This window comes from Mus pahari, chromosome 21 (assembly GCF_900095145.1).
Source record: "Mus pahari chromosome 21, PAHARI_EIJ_v1.1, whole genome shotgun sequence".
Classification (NCBI taxonomy): Eukaryota; Metazoa; Chordata; class Mammalia; order Rodentia; family Muridae; genus Mus; species Mus pahari.
The window spans coordinates 55,069,950-55,093,569 of record NC_034610.1 but is presented as its reverse complement, the minus strand read 5'-3'; the positions used below and the strand labels follow the sequence as shown (position 1 = coordinate 55,093,569).

General features: G+C 37.7%; 1 protein-coding gene across 3 annotated transcripts in view; it reads left to right on the top strand.

Moving 5' to 3' along the window:
* Window positions 1–508: 508 nt before the first annotated feature.
* The window catches only part of Nkain2 (sodium/potassium transporting ATPase interacting 2), a 1,076,406-nt gene continuing 1,053,294 nt past the window's right edge, over window positions 509–23,620 (top strand). For all 3 annotated transcript variants that reach the window (XR_003842690.1, XM_021221051.2, XM_021221052.2), the window contains exon 1: window positions 509–999. Coding sequence is in view for 2 of the 3 variants with exons in the window: in XM_021221051.2 (XP_021076710.1) it covers window positions 946–999 (54 nt within the window). In the remaining variant the exon portion in view is untranslated. The remainder of the gene's footprint in view (window positions 1,000–23,620) is intronic.

Genomic DNA, 23,620 nt, shown 5'->3' with positions numbered 1-23,620 from the left:
AGGTTTTCCAGTGGGGAAGAATGCCTTAGCGGCACCCCAGTTGCTATCCCACCATCCCTTTTCATAACCGTACTTTTACACACACACACACACACACACACACACACACACACACACACACACACACACACGCTTCTGACAGGGTTGCCTCAGCAAGACCGACACTAACAAAGCAAGGCATCGCGAAGCAAGCAAGCAAGCAAGCAAGCAAGCAAGCAAGCAAGCAAGCAAGCAAGCAAGCAAGCAAGCAAAGCAAGCAAGCTAGCTAGCAAGCAAGCCATGCCACCGGGACTCCTCCGACCCGATCCCTCGCGTTGTTCCTGCAGTCAACGCCTCCACAGCTCCCAGGCACAGCGACACCACGCCCGCAGCGGCCACGGCTGCTGCCGGCCACGACCTCTGAGAAGTTGTCGACTGGGAGGGAATCCACTTATCTAGGCTAGGGGAAGGGCGCCGCAGGGCGTCCGCGCGGCCCCCGCAGCCGCCCCGCCCCTGGGCCCCGCACGCGGAGCGCAGAGCAGCGGCGCCCGGCGCGCGTCTCAGCCGCCCCGGGAGCCCGCGCACCCGTGCGTGGGGAGGGAGTGCGGGGCGGGCGAGCGCTCGTCGGGCGTGGGCCGCAACTTGGCGGGCCAGATGCCCCAGGGCTCGGCGGCGCTGTCTGCCTGCCGCTGCTGCCCCTGCGGGGCCGGGGCGCGTCTCCTTGGGCGGCGCTGCCCGCGGTGCTGGGAGTGCAGTGAGCGAGTAAAGGTATGTGTGGCGGGCGCGGCTGGGGCAGCCGCCGCCGCGCAGGACACTGTCACTTCCCTGGACATTGGCAACGGCAGCTGGGAGCCCTAGAGCCCTGGGCAGGTTCTCCTGTCCTTCCCCACGATCTGATTGGATAAACTGGGGCCTCGACGGTGGCCGACGTGGGACAGTCTGGCTGTGGCAGGGGTCTCGGAAACCATGGGTTATTGCAGTGGCAGGTGCACGCTTATCTTTATCTGTGGCATGCAACTGGTAAGTGACGCTTGGGTCCTCTTATTCTCTTACGTACCTTTGAAAGAGTGGGCAGGGAGTGTAGTAAGAGATCTGCCATTGAACAGGACCGAAGAGAAAAGAAGAGAGAAAAGATGCCACATATTACCTGTATTTAAAATGATCTTAGGGGTGCAGCAGAAGTGAGCCTTTCTGCCTTTCCCCATTCCTGTCCCTCTAAAGACAGTTTTGCAGGTGCGGGTTAAACTTGTTATCTTTAATTTCTTTAAGGGAATGGAGATGTTGCTCTCCTTTTATGCTTGGCATTCTTGTTAATGTGAACAGGATAGTTGTCATATATATTTTACTATATGTGTGTGTAAGTTGAAATACAGATTTTTCAGGCTTTTATATACTTGTTTTGAAGTATTTATTTATTTATTGTCGTTTGATATTTTCCTAGGAATATATTGTCTTATAATTTTCTTAAAAACTCCTTGTTTAGGTCAGATGGGTTCTAGCAGCATTCTGAGCTAGAAAGCCACAGTGAGTTCTAAAAGTATGTAGATCAGAGAGAAATACTTAAACTCTGCAGCACCATTGCCCCAGAGTGGACCTTTAAAACATAAGAGCTACAAAAATTCCAAGAAGAAATATTATCTTGTCTTCCATTATGTACAATATTGCCACTGGAATAGATGCTATTGTTTGATCTCACAGGATGGGGGATTGTATGTAAGTTTGGAAGAATATCCTATAGCTGCTTTTAAAAAGCCAAGAATGCAAATAATGTCTCGATTTCAATTCCTAAAGGCAATGGGAGGAGGGGCTGAGGGGAAGATAGGGGTGAAAAATTATGACAGTGGCAAATGGTTAATTTGAAATAGGGGACACTTCTTCTGCAACACCAAGTAGCTTTCCATAGAAAGTACAAATTAGTCTAAACAGTTCCCCTTATTTGTTTTATAAAGGGTGGGGGACTGTAGAATGGAAGGCAATTATTGAAAGCACAGTCTCCACAAGGTGCTTAAATGAACAAGAATTTGCTATTAAAACTGACAAAAGAATTTTTAAAGTTTTCTTCAGTGTTTATCAGTTGCAAAGACCTGCAGAGGGTTCTTCTTTTATTTCTTTCTTTTCTTTTTCTTTTTTCTTTTAAAAAATATTTAAAGTGTTTGAGGCATCTCAGCTCTGGTACCCCACCGCCACCCAGGAAAGTCGTTGATGGTGTATTCCTTAATCTGTGAATTGTGTATTATGGACTTGGTTGTAAGAGAAAAGAATAGATCTAATTTTAGGAGCTTTATGTATTTTCAATGCTATGTAAACCAGCTTCTATATCTCTACCCCAGATTCATATAAGTATTGCAGCACAGGACTTTTGCCATTAACAATAGGCAAACCAGAGTTTACTCTGTAAAACTACCAATGTAGCCCAAATATTCCAAGTTGCATTGCATTTCCCAAACGTGTGTGTGTGTTGTATAGGTTTCAGAATAGCCTATATTTGCAGTATTACAGTTGTAAAATTTCAAACTAAGAATAGGTTGGTGGGTAGAACATTCTTATATTCCTCTCAGTTTAAAAACATGGAAGTTAACTCTAAATTGTTTAATGTGAGAGGGGCTTATTAATGTGTTAGGGCAATTGTCTGTAGGGGAACTGTATGTATTGGGATCAGATGACATTTTGTATGATGTATATAAATTCTTAAAATAATTGGAAAATATAAATATACTAGTGAGGAAGCTAAATATACAAACATCATACAGCTGTAGATTTCTTCCTGTTGACCCCCGCCCCCTCTCTCGGTGTGTATGCAACTGTTTCTTGTAGAGGAGCTAGAGTACTTAATGGAAAAGAAATCTTAATAATGACTATGTTATCCAACAAAATAGAGTTGACTGTAAGACAGGAGTGTTCAGCCTAAGCAAGTGCACAGCTAGGGGTCCTGAGATAAAATCCTGGTCTTTTTCCTTTCCCTCTTCTTGTGTTGCCAGACTAATATAATTAGCAGCCATGTTAATGCAGAGGTAGAAAAAAAAACAAAGGACAGAGACAATTAATTGTTCTGATAGAGTGAAATAACAAAAGCCTTCAGGACATAAGAGATTCTTGTTCATTGCCGTGTTGTAGAGACATTTGTGCAATTTGACATAAAGTAAGTCTTTGCAAAGTGTTGTGGAACACCTATGAGTGGAAGTACGTTTCACTCTATGTTTATAGGTACAAAATTTTGGCACATCTGTGGGTTAGTCTGGGGAAAATTTATTTTACACGAAAACCATATTCCCAGCCTAAGTTTTGACTTGTGTATCATTGACTGGCAGAGACGTTCCAGTTTTGTTGACTTCTGAAATGTTCAGTTTGTTGAGACTTTTGTGCCTGCTTTACTTTCATAAACACAACCTGAGATTTGTTAAAACTACTGGAAGCCAAAGATATCTAGGATTAAAATGTCTTTTTATTAAATAACTTTATTAAGTTTCTAAAAGCATTAATCTCTAATCTTATAAGTCGAGTGTTGTGTTTCAGTTGAAAAATTACATCAATTTTTAGCTAATCTTAGAAAAGGATGTAGTATTAAGTACTATAGAAATGGAGACCCCACTTGTCCTGCTATTTTCAAAGCAGATGTGGTATTTTGGACATTTGAGATGTGAAGAACAGGTTCATAAGCTCCAGAGGTATTTTTCTGGCCAGTAGTTTATATCCTTCCTGTTAATTATATAAAATATGTTTTTTTTAAATCTCAGTGTTTGACAGAGTGAAGGCATAAATATACGTTTATTATTGAAACATCTGGATATCAGGTCATAAGATAAATTAAAATTCTGCACCATGATAATTCAATCTATAATTTTATTCAATGAGAAAGTGTCCACAAGTCTCATAAATTGAAATTTTCGAGCTGTATGGTTGAACTGACTTCACATATCAGTGTGATTTTTGTAAAAAAAAAAAAGAGTGTGATTTCTGGAAAGAGATTTGCTCCTTGGGCAAAATCCAGAAGTTAAGCTCATAATCGCTAAGATGTAATTTCTTGGTTATCATTGCTGCCTTCACTGAAGATTTCAGATAGTAACAGAAATTATCACTGTATTTCCAGTGATGGGTTTAGGATTACAGGCCAAGATAGAACATTCAGTCAGCTAGTGAAAGAGTGTATCTTTTGTCCCTCAGGTTTTCTTTGAGTCAAACACAACATTCCATACTATTCTAATATTTCTCAGTGAAAATAACTCAATTATAATATAGATCAACATAACTTATTTTATATTGAAAATACAACTTTGTTTCCAAATAAGCCATCTCTAGATATTGATATACTATAGTCCTGTGTAGCAAGAAGTGTATGTGTCCTAAACTACTGAAAGAATATCTAGATTTGCTTACAATGGATCACCACTTGAAAATGATGTTTTTGCCATATGCTCTATGAAACATTACTGACTTGGCGCAAGTGTCATTAACAACCAGGTTGGCAGCAGTGTGTGCAGCTATGTGAATCAGCATTTTTGAAAATTAAGAATGATACTTGCACAGTTACTGTGCAATTTAAGAGGTGCACATTTATGCTTTAAAAAGGACAGAGATGTAGATATAATGTAAACAATTTTCTTTTAGTTATAGATTATTATGTAGTGTTCACCATTATTTGGTGAATATTTGATTACTTTGGAAATATCAAAGCTTGGCCAGGAAGTGCAATGTTAGGGTGATCTTGGGGGTACTACCTTGTGGTTCACAGATCTACCTCATGAGGAAGAGTGAAATTTCTTGTATGGCACTTTAGAAAGTTGTGAAATTGAAACATCCTGAGGCGTTTCTAAATTCTAAAATGGCTCTTTCTTGCTGTAGTATTTCCTTTAAGTGTACAAAAACAATTTTTTTTGCTATGTCTTTTATCTTAAAATACATTGTAATTAAACATAATTACTTTTAATTGAATGCTTGAAAAAGAAAGTATACAGAGTTCTCCTGTTATACAACCCTGACCATGCCTTTCTATAGAAGAAGTTATGCAGTAAGTCAACATGTACAGGTCTTCTATCCTCCTTCCTCATACAAAAGCTTGGGTCCCCAGCAGCTCTCTGAGGAAGGCCAATGTGTTTTCTAGTATGGAGCCCATACATAGGTAATTGTTCAGAAGGGTGAGTAGCCAGTGCCACCTCCTTTCCCCCGGTGCCTTTTTACTTTGGGGTCAAGATTTCTGCTTACCCTAATCAAGAATTTTAGAGTAGACGTTGGGGATACCTTAAAATAGGAAGCTTGCTTTTGGATGGGAACATTTTATTGTTGGATATGTATACGTTTAGGAAAAAACATAAAACTTACAATTTTAAAATTTCACACCATTGTCTTTATAACAGAAATAAAAATTATAATTTCAGCATTAGTTGTATTAACTATTTTTACTATTAAAAGTCCCTACAATTCTTAGAGGATTTATTTTTATGCTGTTAGATTTTCAAAATTTCAAATTCCAAAAGTAATTTTTAAACTAATATTAATAAAAAATGAAAATTATTATTTCAAATGCCTTGTAACACACAGGCATCAGATATCAAAATGACATATAGAAAAATATGTTACTTCTCTCTTTATCCTGAAGATAAAGACCACTCCTGTATGGAAACTTGACAGCTGTTTGTTTGTAGCTGAGTAAAATACAATAATTGGTCACTTAACAGTAATAACCGATTCTGATAGAGGTCATTTCATTGTGTGAACATCAAAGAGTTTATTTATACAAATGTACATGGATCACCTATTACACACCCAGTAGTACAATATCGCCATGGTCTTATATGTGTCTGCTGGTAATGAAACTTTTCAGAGTGTGTGGCTGTACATGGACAACTTTGGGGCTGATGTATTGCAGCCAGGGTCCCTATATAGTCCTTCTTTCATAATAGTGATAAAATGAAATTGTACTTACATCTATGGTCTGTAATCTATAGGAGAGTAAAATTGTAATGTATTTTCTTAAAATCCACAAGAAATTGAAAGATATTTAAGAATTATGAAAGAACAACATGAAACAACATTATTTTCTATTATCAGACTTGGGTGGAAAGTGAAACTAACAGAATGTATTCTTCTTTATTATTTCAGATGTGTTCAGATAGAGAAGCTGTTAATGTTTAGGGAAATTACTTACTTTATCTTCCTGAAAACTATCTTTTCCTTTTTTTTTTTTTTTTTTTTTTGTATTAGTTCCACAAAAAGGCATCAGTTCTAATGGATAGAAGCATCTAATTTTATTTATTTATTTATTTATTTATTTATATAAAAATTTTTTATCTATTTTTTTTTACAGTCCAGTCCTTATCTCTCCCACCCCCCAGTCTTCCCTGTCCCTTATTCCATTCCTTCTTCCCCATTTCCAAGACAATGTCCCCACCCCCTACCCCATCAGACATACCCACTCCCTGGGGCCTCATGTCTCTCCAGGGTTAAGTGCATCTTCTCTCACTGAGGCCAGACCAGGCAGTCCTCTGCTGTATATGCACCAGGGGCCTCATATCAGCTAGTGTATGCTCAGTGTCTGAGAGATCTTGGGGGTTCAGGTGAGTTGAGACTGCTGGTCTTCTTATGGGGTTGCCCTCCTCCTCCTGGGCTTCTTCAAGCCTTTCCCTAGTTCAGTCACAAGGGTCCTGGCTTCTGTCCATTGGTTGGGTGTAAGTATCTGCATCTGACTCTAGGCCCCAAGGCCTGACACTATTACTGATGCTATGGTGTACTTATAGACAGGAGCCTAACATGGCTGCCCCCTGAGAGCAGCATCTAACTTTTAAGCTGCATAATTTTTGGTGAGATTTTTGAATCTGAAATAGGAAAGGGTAGCCTCTAATTGTAATATTGTTTACTTTTAAAACTACTTATATATTGTTAACTTCTCTGCGTATAAAACACTTATTTGAAAGTTATGTGTCTTTTTTCAGACAAATTAGTTCTTAAATTGTGTGTATCCTTTAAAAAAAATCTAGCTTTGATAAATACTTAAACAGTAATGAAAACTTACATATTTACCAGGATCTTGCTTGAAATTAAGTACTATTCTTTCATTACCCCATACTTTCCTGAAGTAATCTGTGAAGGAGGTAACAAATATTAAAATCATCATTTTAGGGGCTGGAAAGAAGGCCCAGTGGTTAAGGGCACTTGCCTCTCTTCCTAGAGGACTTGGGTTCAATTCTGAGCACCCACATGGCAGCTCACAACTGTCTGCAATGCCAGGATCCAACATCCTCATACAGATACACCCACAGGCAAAACATCAATGCACATTTAAAAATGTTTTTAAAAAATCATCATTCTACAGAGATAAAGAAAGTTTCAAAGTTAGTGTTGCAGAAGATCTTTGATTCAAAGCCAGTTATACTGGACGGTTTTAAATGCATGCTTCTGTTCTTCACTGTCACATCTTCCTTGTAAGAAAACAGTACCAACAGTTTCTACCAACTAAATCCTTTCCGCCATAATATTCCACACAGTACTGCTTTGGCTTAGAAAGTAACGTTGATTTCAGTCCCCTGCCCCTACCTGTTGCTGTGTACACCATAGAATAAGTTCAACAAAATTCTACCAGTGTTGAGTAAGTATTCTGTGCTGTTTTATGTGGAGGCCAAGCTCACCAAAATTCCACAAAGCATACTTGTGGTATCCTGGTGAAATAATTCCTGCCTCTGTTTCTGTGATCATTTCCATTGGCAAGGAAGTTACAGTTGCTGTCATTTCTGACTAACTTTTAACAGATAGCCACTCAATTTGCATCCTCACAACTGATTCCTTGGGAAGAAGAAATATACGAATTTGTTTTTAAATTTGTTTGTTTTTTAAATAAATTCTTGACAGAGATGCAATGCAGGACAATATGTTAATTGGTTTGGGTAGCAGTCAATCTACAGATCTTAAATTCACACAGAAGACCACTAAATGAGAATAGTTACTGGCTGCTGTTTTTTGAAAAGGAAAGGGTAAGTAGTTACTTATAATATGTATTAGTGTGTTAGGAAACAGTTCTTGAACTTAAACTTTCATTTCCAGTTCTATAGGGCCTTGTAACATGGGTCTCCTGATCTCCTCTACTTTTTCTGACTTCTTAGGTCTGGGAAGAAGTCAGATAAAATAAATTTCTAAGGAATTCTCAAGTGCTCATGTCTATGGTCTTTAAGCACTGCTGGCTACTTGGTATTCTCGAGTACATACGTATGTTCTTCGAAATTTCCAACCCAAGCAGAGAGTGAGGTCATTTCTTCCCTTGCCTTGTTACTGATGTGAAAGAAATCTTTTCTTCTGGATAGCCTCTGCCTGCTTCTCACTTAGAGCCTGGTGCTATTCAGAGGTTTAAATAAGAGACATCTACGGTCTTTCCATGGTTTCCATGTCGTTGCAATCAATAGGGACTCAGAGGAGTCTGAAAGCAGCTCTCTGCTTGGCAGTGCTGGAATGGAATAGGATTATTTACTGGCAAAGGCCCCTGTCTAAATAACTCCTTGTGCTTAGCACAGCCTTGAGAGAGCAAGGAGGGAATGTGCTGAAAAAGCACACGATTAAGTTAGAAAGCCAGATTGTTCTCTGTCCAGTCTGGTGCTTCTGTGCTGTTAGTGCCATTTATAGTTTTGGTTCTGTTTCCTCATTTGAAAAATGGGGCAACTAATTCCTTACCCATATATCTTGAAGGATGCTTAGGAGAATCCAAGGGAAGAAATATACCTAAAATATCATTGCAATTATTAATGGTTTAATCCTTTACAACTGCTCATTCTGGGATAGTTATAAAAGTTATAAATAGTGATAAGTAGTTATGCCATGGCACTTTGCATTAAATGAGGCCTTGGTAGCAAACACTAGTCTTGTTTTAAATGTGCTTTTAATTCATCCACTCACAAATTTGTGATATTAGATAAAGAAGAATGGTAACATCAGCTGCTAGTTGTTTGGAAGAGATTAAAAATATATAACATATGGAATCAATTTTTTTATCAACTCTGAGAATTTTCTACATAGTATCTTGACTGTATTCATCTTTACTGCTGTTCATAAATCTTCCAAATCTACCCTACTTCCCCATCACCCATGACTTTGTGTCCCTCATTTTATCTTAATAGCCAGGACCAGTTTCTGCTGCCAAATAATTATGGGTGGAAACATTCACTATGTCTGGTGAAAACCTACCAGAGGCATCATCTTTAAAGAAAATTGACTCTTCAGCCCCAAGAAGTTATCAGTAGTCAATGGATCTGCATATTGTTACATACACATTAAGAATCAAACTTGAATTTCACAATGTTCCTGACATCTCAGAACAGTGTTTCTAAAGCTCTGTTATGAACACTTGAAAAATATTCTACTGACTCAAAGCTCTTTTGCTTTTCCAACTTGCTCCCCAGGAATTACTGTATATATTAGCATAGTAAGAGTTCCATAAATCCTGCTTTAAGCAAACTCCTCTTAATTCTACTTAATACAATTGCTATTCACAAAATGCTTGCAATGATGTAAGAAACCTATTTTGTTATAGGTGCTACTTATGTTCTATGGGAATAGTACTCTCAGCAATAGTTTTCAGCAAAATATTATTCTAGGCTAATGATGTGTCTAGTAGTTAATATTAAATTAATTGTCTAAATAATGTGTAAAGGTTAGAATTCAGTATGGAAACATTTTTACATATTTCTAACAAATAATAATAATACATAAAAATAAATACCTTATGATCACATATACCAGCTGTCACATGCTTAAAGAAATAGAACGTTATTTTGTTCAGATATTTGGCTATTGCTTGTTATGTTTATTTGGTTTTCTGGAAATTATGCTTCAAGTACTAGTTTGGCAGTTTATCTTGAAACTTAGTCGTTTGGTTGCTAAAATGTTGCACAAAAGTGTGGCATGCCACAGTAGTAGAAAGATGTTTTAAAGTTTAATAATTAGTGAAGAGGCTGTCTGCAGAAACACTTCCTTTGAAAGTGTTAGATGAGGATCTGCATCTGTATACTTGGTCTTCAACTGAGAAGTTCCTAAAGCCTTGATCCTTAAATGTTTGCCTTTTTAGAGCAGGTGATGAAGATTCATCATGCTGACCTTTGTTTTCTAATCAATGAATGCATGCCAAAACACTAACATATTTAACATCCCTGACAGTGTCCCATTCTCTGAGAACAAATGAGTCTTTGTTTAGAGTGAAAGTTTCCATTCAGTACCCCTTTTCCTGTTCACAGAAATCTTTGTGTACTTCTATATTATGCTACCTACACAGTAGAACAAAGAGGTATGTTGAAGCCTTCATCTGAGAGCTAGCTGTGTGTCAAATGATGTAGGAGGTTAATGTTAACTCTGACTTGTTCAATGGTGTGGACTTTATATGATCCCAGATTCAGAGCTTTCCAGCAAAGAACTTTGCAAGGTTGACCTCATAGAGTATTATTTTTAGATACCACTGGGAAACGAATGTGGAAGGAATTTCCATTGGATGGCACAGGAAGAAAAAAAAAATGTTTGCTAGTAAGGTACTGCTGTCTGTGTTCTTGGCTTCCATAGGTCTTCCCTGAGCACCTCTGGAATTGTAGACTGGCAGTAGTTATAGACAAGTTGATCATGACACTTCACCTTGGGTGTGCTGTATTATGGTGATGATCAGCTTAATGTGTTTGAAAGTGAATGATCAGAGGAAATCCAGTCAATATTAGATCATCCCCATCAAGCAGGATTCATGAGATGTCTATATCTGAATGGTGTAATGAAAAGGTGCTGAATAGACTGTGTCTACCTTTTTGATAACTAGGGGAGGGCTAGCTGAAAGCAATGCAGAGCTATATTTCTGTCATAAATCTAATAGCTAATGATTTTAAAAACTGAAAATTAGTTTAAGTTGTAAGCTGATCCATTCTTATTTATTTGCAGAGCCATACTAACCACTTACTATGTTTGAAGCTAAAACAGGTTTCCTGACCTCTATTTATTGCATGCTATAAAGTTACATTTAAAGTCACTCTAAATATGATCAGTGTTGGTGAGACACAGCTGTTATACACTGGAACCATGCTTGATCTTTTGTTTTCTGTTCATGCTTTAAATAGTTAATTTATAATAGTTTGTGTCATATTATGTGGTTTTATATAATTCAATGGACACACACTACTTAGATGGCTGTATTAGATCATTATTTGAAAGGTTATATTAGATCATGGGAGAGATAATGAAGCAGATTCTGTCTTCATGTTTTGTCTCTATAGGAGTAATTTTAACTGTGTGTATCATAGACTGCACAGTGAATCTGTAAAAGATAATCTTAATCAGAAAAGTACTCACATTGCTTGTGGGCTCCACAAGCATCTGGTCCACATCTATAAATCCATCAAATGTGAGGGAAAATCATAATTCATAAAGTAACTTTTAGATTTTTTTTTCTATTTTGTGGAAACTTTTGCCTATCACAACTTTTAATTATAATTGAATTAAATTATAGACATACTTGACATGTATTTTAACTACATATGTACACCAATTGTGTGTGTGTGTGTGTGTGTATGTGTGTGTATAATGCAAACTGTGCACAGAAACTCCTGAATATTTCTGACAAAGAAACAGATTAGACTTCTAATAAGGTGATCCAATATCTGCAAATATCTGAAATATAGAGCAGACTGAATCTCTAAAAATACAATTCTAAGGAGATTTCTGGGGAAGATTAGTTCCAGCATCATAAGTCTTTTCATCCATTATGTAAAAGAAGGTTACATAGCTGCCGAGATTGAGATTGCTGTAGTGAGGTTGGAGAACAAAAACCAACAAAGTGAGGGGGAATGGAATAGTATACAGATGAGAATGGTACACTGCATATAAAGCTGGCTGATGACATGCAGGGAGGAATAGGAGGAGCAGAGGGTTGAAAGATATGAGTCTGGTTCATGGATGGACTTGAATCTCTTTGGAAGAAATCTCAGTGATGCAGGCTACAATATATGTCTCTTTCGAGTTTAGCTATTGGGGTTCATGACACAGTGCTCACCAGTAAGAAATCAGAGTGCCCAAGGTTTGCAACCCTACAGAGACTGTGTAGGCAAAGCAATAAGGTTAAGAGTGCAGGACTTAATCAGAGGCCTTAGTGAAATTATATGGTATGCATTTGGAGACACACCAGTTTCTTTTCCTTTAGTATGCAACTAAGAATTGGAATGGAAAAGTAGCAAACAACATGTCTTTGTGGAAATGGATCTAACAAATATTCATAGAATATTTCATCCTAAAGCAAAAGAATATACCTTCTTCTCAGCACCTCATGGCACCTTTTCCAAAACTGACAATATAATTGGTCACAAAACAGGCCTCAACAGATATAAGAAGACTGAAATTCTCCCATGCACCCTTTCAGATGCATGCATAGACTAAGGCTGCTCTTAAATCCCAACAAAAACAATGGAAGACACACATACCCATGGAAGACGAACAATGTTCTACTCAAAGATAACTTGGTCAAGGAAGAAATAAAGAAATAAATGAAAGACTTTTTAGAATTTAATGAAAATGAAAACACATCACACCAAAACCTATGGGACACAATGAAAGCAGTGGCAAGAGGAAAACTAATAGCTCTATGTGCCTCTGAAAGGAAACTAGAGAGCTTAGCAGGTTGACAGCACACCAGAAAGCTCTAGAATAAAGAGAAGCAAATACACCCAAGAGAAGTAGATGGAAGGAAATAATCAAACTCAGGGCTAAAATCAATCAAATAGAAACAAAAAGAACTATACAAAGAATAAACAAATCAAGAGCTGGTTCTTTGAAAAAAATCAGCAAGATAGATAAACCATTAGCCAGAATACCAGAGGATACAGAGACAGTATTCTAATTAATAAAATCAGAAATGAAAAGAGAGACATAACAACAGAAACTGTGGAAATCCAAAACATCATCAGATCCTACAACAAAAGTTTATACTCAACTAAATTGGAAAATATGGATGAAATGGACAATTTTCTAAACACATACCAGGTGCCAAAGTTAAAACAAGATCAGATAAACCATCTAAACAGTCCCATAACCCCTAAAGAAATAGAAGAACTCATTAATAGTTTCTCAACTAAAAAAGGCCCAGGACTAGTTAGGTTTAGTGCAGAGTTTTATCAGCCCTTCAAAGAAGACCTAATACCAATACTCTTCAAACAATTACCCAAAATAGAAACAGAAGGAACACTACCCAATTCATTCTATTAAGCCACAATTATGCTTATACGTAAACCACACAAAGATCCAACAAAGAAAGAACTTCAGACCAATGTAACTTATGAACATTGATGCAAAAATACTCAATAAAATTCTTGCCTACCGAATCCAAGAACACATTAAAGTGATCATTCACCAAGATCAAGTAGGCTTCATCCCAGGGATGCAGGGATCGTTCAATATAAGGAAATCCATCTACATAATCCACTACATGAACACACTCAAAGAAAAAACAAAAAGATCCTTTCATTAGATGCTGAAAAAGAATTTGACAAAATTCAGCATCCCTTCATGTTAAAAGTCTTGGAAAGATCAGGAATTCACGGGCCATACCTAAACATCGTAGAAGCAACATAGAGCAAACAAATAGCCAACATCAAACTAAATAGAGAGAAACTTGAAGCAATCCCACTAAAATCAGGGACTAGACAAGGCTGTCCACTCTCTCCCTATTTATTCAATATAGTATTCAAAGTTCTAGCTAGAGCAATTAGAAAACAAAAGGAGATCAAAGGGATACAAATTGGAAAGGAAAAAGTCAAAATATCACTATTTGCAGATAATAAGGTAATATACTTAAGTGACATCAAAAGTTCCACTAGAGAACTACTAAAGCTGATAGACAACTTCAGCAAAGTGGCTGGATATAAAATTAACTGAAACAAATCAGTACCTTCCTCTATTCAAATGATAAATAGGCTGAGAAAGAAATTAGAGAAACAACATTCTTCACAATAGTCTCAAATAATATTGCATACCTTGGTGTGACTTTAACCAAGCGAGAGAAATATCTGTATGACAAGAACTTCAAGTCTTTGAAGAAAGAAATCAAAGATCTCAGAAGATGGAAAGATCTCCCATGCTCATGGATTGACAAGTTTAATACAGTAAAAATGACCATCCTGCTGAAAGAAATCTGCTGATTCAATGCAATCCTCATCAAAATTCCAAATCATTTCTTCATAAAGTTAGAAAGAGCAATTTGCATATTCATAACAACAACAACCAAAAACCCAGGATAGTGAAAACTAGTCTCTACAATAAAAGAACTTCTGGGGCATCATCATCCTTGACCTCAAGCTGTATTACAGAGCAATTGTGATAAAAACTGCATGGTACTGGTACAATGACAGGCAGGTAGATGAATAGCATAGAATCGAAATCCCAGAAATGAACTTACAGACATATGGTCACTTGATCTTTGACAAATGGTGCGGATTCAACTGGAAGTCAGCACGTAGAAAAATGCAAATTGACCCATTTTTATGTCCTTGTACAAAGCTCACATCCAAGTGGATCAAGGACCTCTACATAAAACCAGATACACTGAAACTGAAAGAGGAGAAAGTCGGAAAGAGCCTTGAACACGTGGGCACAGGGGAAAAATTCCTCAATAGAACACCAATGGCTTATGCTCTCAGATTAACAATAGACAAATAGGACTGCATAAAATTGCAAAGCTTCTGTAAGGCAAAGGACACTGACAACAGGACAAAAAGGCAACCAACAGGTTGGGGAAAGATCTTTACCAATCCTACATCTGATAGAGGGCTAATATACCATATATACAAAAAACTCAAGAAGTTAGACTCCAGAAAATTTAAAAAAAAACTTTTAAAAATGGGGTACAGAGTTAAGCAAAGAATTTTCAACTGAGGAATATCGAATGGCCAAGAAGTACTTAAAGAAATATTCAACATCCTTAGTCATCAGGGAAATGGAAATCAAATCCCTGAGATGCCACCTCACACCTGTCAGAATGGCTAAAATCAAAAACCTAGGTGACAGCAGATGCTGGTAAGAATGTGGAGAAAGAGGAGCACTCCTCCACTGATGATGGGATTGCAAACTGGTGTAGCCACTCTGGAAATCAGTTTGGTGGTTCCTCAGAAAATTGGACAGTGTACTGCCTGTGGACCCAGCTATACTACTCCTGGGCATAAACCCCTAAGATGCTTCAACATGTAATAAGGACACATGCTCCACTATGTTTATAACATCCTTATTTATAATAGCTAGGAGCTTGAAAGAACCCAGATGTCCTCAACAGAAGAATGGATATAAAAAATATGGTACATTTACACAAGGGAGTACTACTCAGATATTAAAAAATGATGAATTCATAAAATTCTTAGACAAATGGGTAGAACTAGAAAATATTCTGAGTGAGGTAACCCAATCACAAAAGAACACACATAGTATGCACTCACTGATATTTGGATATTAGCCCCAAAGGTACAAATACCCAAGATACAATTCACAGACTACATGAAGCTCAAGAAGGAAGACCAAAGTGTGGTTGCTTCCGGCCTTCTTAGAAGAACAACAAAATACTCACAGGAGCAAGTATGGAGATAAAGTATAGAGCAGATACTGAAGGAAAAGTCATCCAGAGACTGTCCTACCTGGGGATTCACCCATGTACAGTTACCAAACCCATACACTACTGTGGATGCCAAGAAGTGCATTTCAAGAAACCTAATATGGTGATCTTCTTACAAATACAGAGATGGATGATTGTGACCCACCATTGGACTGAGCGTGGCATCCCCAATAGAGATAATGTGTTTTGAAGATAATGGTCACTGTGAGTGTTCAGAAATGTCTGCAGGCATTAAGGAAGTATGATTTCAGAATGTGAAGGAGCAGTCACATAATTGGCATCATAGTGGAAGCGGGTGAGAGTACGGAAGCAGGCACAGAGTGAACGAAGGACAGGCAGGAGCTGAGTGAAATATCTGCACCCAACTGGAGGAGTATGAGTCATGGAGAGGAGTACTTCCTGTATAATTCACATCATCTCATGTGTGATGCAGAGGCTTATTTCATGTCTATTCCGTTGTGCAGTGTTTGCAAGCACTGAATCACAGACCTTATTAGGATCATTGCTGTGCATGTGAACTTTGGGTAGGATGATTGGAAATAAGAAAATGATGAAAAGCAGTGAAGAGAGAAAGGTTGTTCTGTGGGTTCTAGAAAATGTAGAGAATTTTGGAAAAGTAGACCAAGAAAAACGTGGTTGGGAAATCATGTCCACAAGAAGTCGAGTTGGGAGGGTATGCTTTGGCAAGAATGCACATTCTTTTGTCTGTCTAGAGTGTGTAGAGAAGGATAAAGGTGTGCTTTAGGCAGAGCTTTTTTTCTTCACTTTGACAGTATTAGTAGAAAGATCTGGATAGCTCTTTGTTAGGTGTCCCAGCCTGGCACAGTGCTGGTTTTTATTGTATCCCTTGCTTGAGTATAGTAGGTGAAAATGATAGAAACTCATAATAACAAAAATACCAGAAACCACTAACTCTCCATCTCCACCCATAAGCTGAGCATAGATAAAGCAAGGAGCACACAGAAACAGTAGCGACTTTCCATCCCAGCAGGTTCTGAGTGGTAAGAGGTCAGTGGAGAAACTGGCTGGTGTAGAGTGTAAATATGGGAGAGCTTTAAGAGTCATGTGTGTGCCATGCTCAGAGTCAGAATAACTGAGGCTTTTGACACAGTCGGGACCATAATTGTTTCTGTTCCGCTTTGTTTAAACAGAATGCATGAATTTATTAGTCACCATGACTTTGTGGAAGGAATTGAGCTTTCCAATTTGACTTGTTCTGCCTTAAAACAGAACAGAAACACACAAGAGATTATAAAGTTTCCACAAAAATCCACAGGTAATTGAGACTGTCAAGTTCACCTTAAAATACACACCTGAGTCAATGTGACATCCTCTCCTGCCCATATATCACACTTTTGTTGTCTTTTGGCATGGGAATAAAGAGGGACCATGCTTGTGGATGTTGCTAGAGGTAGGTAACTTTAGACTAAAGTTTCAAGGATATCAGAGGAAAAAGCCTGTGTTTTGAATTTTTTTTTTTTTTTTTTTTTACTTCTCTTCTACTGTGGAAACCAGCAAAGTCATCTCAGTCCACTCAGTCTGCTATGGCCAGAACTCATGGATTCTTCCTAACCATCACACAGAATTAAAATGGAGTTCTGAGGACATAGAATATCCAAGGAAACACCTAGATAACCATCCATGCAGGCAGCTGGGAAATGCTGAATAATTCTAGTGTGTTTCCCAACTCAGCATCACATGAAGAGAACAAGCAAGCGAATTTGCAGAGGGAAAAAAAAAAACAGCTGGGTAAAAAGAGACTGGAACGCAGACTGAGACTCACGTTAGGGAAGAGATGCTGACTAAGGATTTGTAGAAATATCGACTAAAAGCCAAATTTGAGTCTTGTATTTGGAAGCTACTTTAAAAAAATATATTAGATATTTTCTTCATTTACATTTACATATTTATCCCAAAAGTCCCCTTTACCCTGCCCCCACCCTGCTCCCTTACCCACTCACTCCCACTTCTGGGCCCTGGTGTTCCCTTTTACTGGGGCATATAAAGTTTGCAAGTCCAAGGTGCCTCTCTTCCCAATGATGACCAACTAGGCCATCTTCTGCTACATATGCAGCTAGAGACACAAGCTCTGGTGGGTACTGGTTAGTTCATATTGTTGTTCCACCTATAGGGTTGCAGACCCCTTCTGCTCCTTGGGTAATTTCTTTAGCTCCTCCATTGGGGGCCCTGTGTTCCATCCTATAGATGACTGTGAGCATCCACTTCTATATTTGCAAATTCTGTATTTGTGAATTCTTTATTTGCCAGGCACTGGCATAGCCTCACAAGAGACAGCTATATCAGAGTCCTTTTTGCAAAATCTTGCTGGCATATGCAATAGTGTCTGCATTTGGTGGCTGATTATGGAAGCTACTTTTTATGGCAAAATATGTGCTCAACCAAGCCTTTAGCATTCTTGACTGTTTTGTTCAGTTTAGTTTGAGCCAGGTGGATTTTGTCTAAGCCTCAGTCGATGTCACCTTCATTTTCATGCCAGTAAATGTTAATGGGCAGTTTTAATTTATTTTCTTCCAAATATCATACCATGATAAGGTGTTAATAAAATGTTTCTATATGAGAGTTCTATATTGAGAAGAGTTTTAAAGAAAGAATATTCATTAATAGCTTATAGATGATTACTTTCACTTAGGGAAATATTTATTTCCTGAGTGTGAGAGGTTTAAGGGAAAAGTATGAATTTTTAATTTTATTAAATGCTTCATTATGAAGTAGGAACAGGATGATTGTCCATGAGAATGGTTCGTTTTTACAGACTCCAAAGAATTTAGAAACTTATTAGCACTTATAAACACAAACACACTCATGCTGACACACTCACATACTCTTTTATGCAAATATCACACATGATCATGTACACTCACACACATTCACAAACACACGCACACACACACACACACACACACACACACACATGATTAAATAATTACACTTCCTTACATGATCCCAGAATTCAGGAATATTCAATATCCTGGTTCACAGGAAAGCCTAGTTATTGCTAGAGAAATGTTGTAAACAGCACATATTTTTCTTTTACAATGTTCCTATCTGTTGCATAATTTCTTATGATCCAACTTGATTTCTTTGGATAGCAGTCTTTTTTTTTTTTTTTTTTTTTTTTGAGCTTTAATTGCATGCCTGAAGGAAGAGGAACAAATTACATGACTTTTTGAATGTCCCTTTAGCTTGATGGTTTTATGATTAAATCTTGCATTTTAAAATTATCCTTTTCTATAAGAACCAGACTAAAGGTTCTGTTCTGGTTGATGGTGATTAAAGAGAATTAATGTATCATCTGGTGCATTTTCCTCTAAGGCAAACACGAACATTATAAACAGATATTATAGAAGGGGGAAAAGAAAGGAAAGAAGGAAGAAAAAAAATAAATAAATCCTAGAGGTTAGACCTAGGTTCTGTCTTCATAGCAGTTAAATACAATCCTCTGGAGGTATATTTGGTACCTTTTGGATGTCCATATGAATAGAGCAGTATAAAGATACCTCTGTGTGTGTATTTATATGTATGTACTTGTGTTGGGGAACTATAGTAATATACAAACAAAGGAAGAAAGAAAATAGAAATGATATTTTTTAGGGGAGAGAAGTTAGTCAAGCATTAAGAATATATGTGAATAGAAGGGCCTGATTTTCCTTACAACTCTCTTTATTTCTTAGTACATTGTACTAAATGTGGTAGGTTTTCAAGTGGACTTGTTAACAAATAATATGGAAGGTTCCAGGTGGAAAACCAGTTTTCCATCTGCTATCTTCCCTAAGACAACAGTACAGAATGTATTTGAGACTGGGAATGGAAGAACCTACTGTATTTACTTGAAACAAGTGGAAGTTTAGGTAGGCCAGATTGCAATTATCCCCTGTTGGAATATAGCCAGGACTCCCATTAGTGTATGCTCCTCTCTGAGTAGCCTAATTAAAGAATTTTTGAGAACTAACAAAGTTGGCTGGTTTGCAAAAGTCAGTGCTTGCTAAAATTTATAAGTTACAAGTGCTTAACAATATGACCTGATTTTTATGATGAGGTCATCTTATTAATTAAAGTTTTCCCATCATCTAATTAGAAAATAGAGTCTAAACAGAGTCTAAAGGGTTCCCAGTCTTACTTGGCAATTTTAAAAAAGTGGAAAAAAGAAAAAATGGCACCCAATTAGAGCTACCAAATGGAAAGCTCGGCCCCAGACATGCTTTCAGAGTCACCCCATACCCGCTGGGTAATTATTCAGGATGCACTTCCAAGTAAGGAGATATTATAGAGACACCAGTGAGTTAGCTTTGATGTATAGAAGTCTGTGCTGATCCCCATGGTACGGAGTGCTGGGCCACTTAAATACATAGCTTATTCATTGCCTCAGAGGCCATTCCCTGGTTTTCATCTCAAACAGTACTTAGAGAAGGAATAGTTTAAGCAGTTTTAAGTGAGTACCGAACACTTGAAAATATCTTAGGAAAAAACAATGCAGACTAGTTTGAGAATTTTCTCAAGGTAAGGTTCTGGGTTTAAAAATGCGATGTTTAAGTACTAAATAGCCTGGAGTTCAGTTGGCATCTGCATCTTTATAATAATTTCTTCCTAGAACAAAGACACACAAAGAAAGTGCAGACTAAACCACACTCCCAAACCCATTTGAAGGAATAGAACAGGATCCATAGGAGAGAAAACATCATATTGCCTGAGGATTCAAATTTAAAAAAAAAAAAATCATTGATATTTTTGCCCCATCAACACTACTCAAAATTCACTTATGGCATTGATATTGTATTTAATGAATAGTATTGTATGTCAGTCAACCACAGGTTCTTAAGTCATTGAATAAATTGACAGTGAAAGAAATATAAAGGAATGTATAAAGTAATATAAAGACTGCTCACCTGACAGAGTATGTCACACATGAAATGTTTATACAGCTCATGGATGTTTACATATGCTTCATTTATTTTCTTACTATCATTGAGAAATAACTCCCTGATGAATCATGGCTCCTTCATATTGGCCTTACCAATAAGGCCATTTGCTGACAGGATTAATGTCCATGTAAGATGCTGCTCAAATGGATAGCGCAGAGGGAATCATAGTTCCCTAATTTGATCATGCTGGGTCTGAAATTCATTTATTATTTTTTTTTAATCTGGGAGTTGACTTTTTGTCACATTTAGAGAAGGAGAAATTGTGGAGCTCTGCAGCTGCAGACAGCAGAATCTCTAGACAGACTTGGAATGTTACCAAACCAACCCAGCACCAGTAAGTCTCTGTGAATGGAAGCTTCTGTTATGTAACAGAAGGTGGTTATTTTTCCTTGCACTATAAGAGTGCTCTCTCTTTTGTGTCTATTGTGGGTGTGTGGGTATGGCAGACAGGGTAGATGGCTGGAAGAAGGGGTCAGGCTTTAGGAAGATTGGGAGAGCTATCAAAAACAGTGTTTCTTTTTAAGATCTCCTCCTTGCATATGGATATCAAACTGACTGTGCTTTAATCTAATGTATGTTTTATGTGTTTGGATGGAAGTATCTCTAAAGAGAAGTAGGGATTAAGAACAGATAGTAAGACATATGTAAAGTTAAGGATTTTCAGATCTCTGGATGTTGTTTTAAAAAGCTTAAAGTCTGACTGGAGTCACATTTTGAAATCCTGGTTTAACATTATATGTCACATAGCACAAGTTGTTGGGTTAAACTAGGTTGATAATACATTTTTTTAAAAAAAAACCTGATAGAGGAGAGAAAATGTTAATGCATCAAACGTGCTAGTGCTAATCTTGCCTTGTGGAGAGTTTTGAAATCTGAAAAGTATTTCAAAATTTTACAATAAGTGACATATAATTAGGATAATTTCTTTATTCTGTACTGACAAGCTCACAGCAAAATTTGGGGAAAAGTATTCATAAAACATAGGAACAATTCAAATGGAGGGGACTAAAGTCAAAAAGAATAGCTAGTAAGCTACCAGATAAAGTACCATGATAATGAGAACCCAGCATAATAGTTACAACAAAATGATGATTAATAAAAGAAAACAATAGTTGCTGTTAGGTAAGTATCTGTTTCTATACGCAGAGATCTGGCTGCAGTGTAGATATTGGTATTGTCATTAGCATAAAGCATCTCCTGACAGTATACTATAAAACACTGTATTCTATCACCTTCTGATTGGTTAAAATAAAGAGCTGAATAGTTGGACAGAAGAGGAAAAGGCACAACTTATGAGCCAAGAGAGAGGGAGTGGGTCTCAAGGGGGACCTGGGGAGTTGGCACCAGGGCACAAAAGAAGGAGATGCCAGGAGAGACTAAAATGGCAGGTAACAGACCATAAGGCTTGGTGTAGGCCAGGGATGAATTGTTGGGTTAGAATAGCTCAGAATATGTCCAACTACAATGCCTGAACCTTTTAAAATAAATATAAAGGTCACCATAACATTATTTAAACCCATCCTGGGCATAGCAAAGCCTGTAGTTTTAGAACTTTCTTTACAAAGCAGTTAACACAGACACAATGTGTCTCCTTTTATACCCCAACTCAAGAGTGAGGAAAGGGATCTCTTGGCTTCCATCCGTTCCTTAGAGTATGTGAAGAGGAATACTTGCTGACACATGATGACCTTGAGGCAGTTTGATACAAAAGATGGGAGGGGGCAGACCCTGGCTCACCAAGAAAGAAGGAAAAGTAACATTGTTGCATGCTTCAAAGTGGCTAGAGATCTCCTAGTTAAGGAGGGTGATTAGGAGCTTGTTTTGAATTCTTTTGCACTTGAAGTGGCAATAGCAACATAAAGGCAATGTGAAGAGAGTGTAAAGGCAATGCAAACATAATGAATAGCAGCAGTCTTCTCAATCTGTTGGTTGCCATTTTGTCCTATTGACAGTGTCCTTTACCTTACAGAAGCTTTGCATTTTTCTGCAGTCCCATTTGTTGATTCTTGATCTCAGAGCATAAACCATTGGTGTTCTGTTCAGGAAAATTTCCCCTGTGCCCATGTGTTCAAGGCTCTTCCCCAATTTCTCCTCTATTAGCTTCAGTGTATCTGGTTTTATGTGGAGGTCCTTGATTCACTTGTACTTGGGTTTTGTTCAAGGACATAAGAATGGATCAATGTGCATTCTTCTACATGCTGGCCCCCGCATGAGCCAGCAATATTTCTTGAAAATGCTGTCTTTTTTTCCACTGGATAATTTTAGCACCTTTGTTAAAGATCAGTCTTCAATTCTACCATTGATCTACCTGCCTTTCTCTGTACCAATACCATGCAGTTTTTATCATTACAGCTCTGTAATATAGTTTGAGAATTGCTCTTTCTAACTCTGTGAAGAATTGAGTTGGAATTTTGATGGGTACTTGCACTGAATCTGTAAATTGCTCTCAGCAAGATGTCTACTTTTACTATATTAAACTTGCCAATCCATGAGCATGGGAGATCTTTCCATCTTCTGAGATTGATTTTTTTCAACAGAGACTTGAAGTTCTTCTCATAGAGATATTTCAGATGCTTGGTTAGAGTCACACCAAGATATTTTATATTGTTTGTGACTGTTGCAAATGGTGTCACTTCCCTACTTTCTTTCCCAGCCTGTTTATTCTTTGAGTAGAGGAGGGCTAATGATTTGTTTGAGTTAATTTTATATCTGGCCTCTATCAGATTTAGGATTGGTAAAAATCCTTTCCCAATCTGTTGGTGGCCTTTTTGTCTTGTTGACAGTGTCTATGCCTTATAGAATCTTTGCAATTTTATGAGGTCCCATTTGTCAATTCTTGATTTTACAGCACAAGCCATTACTGTTCTGTTTAGGATTTTTTTCCCTGTGCCCATATCTTCCAGGCTTTTCCCCACTTTCTCCTTTATAAATTTCAGTGTCTCTGGTTTTATGTGGAGGTCTTTGATCCACTTAGACTTGAGATTTGTACAAGGAGATAAGAATGGATCAATTCTCATTCTTCTACATGATAACTGCCAGTTGTGCCAGCATCATTTGTTGAAAATGCTGTCATTTTTTCATTGGATGGTTTTAGCTTCCTTGTGAA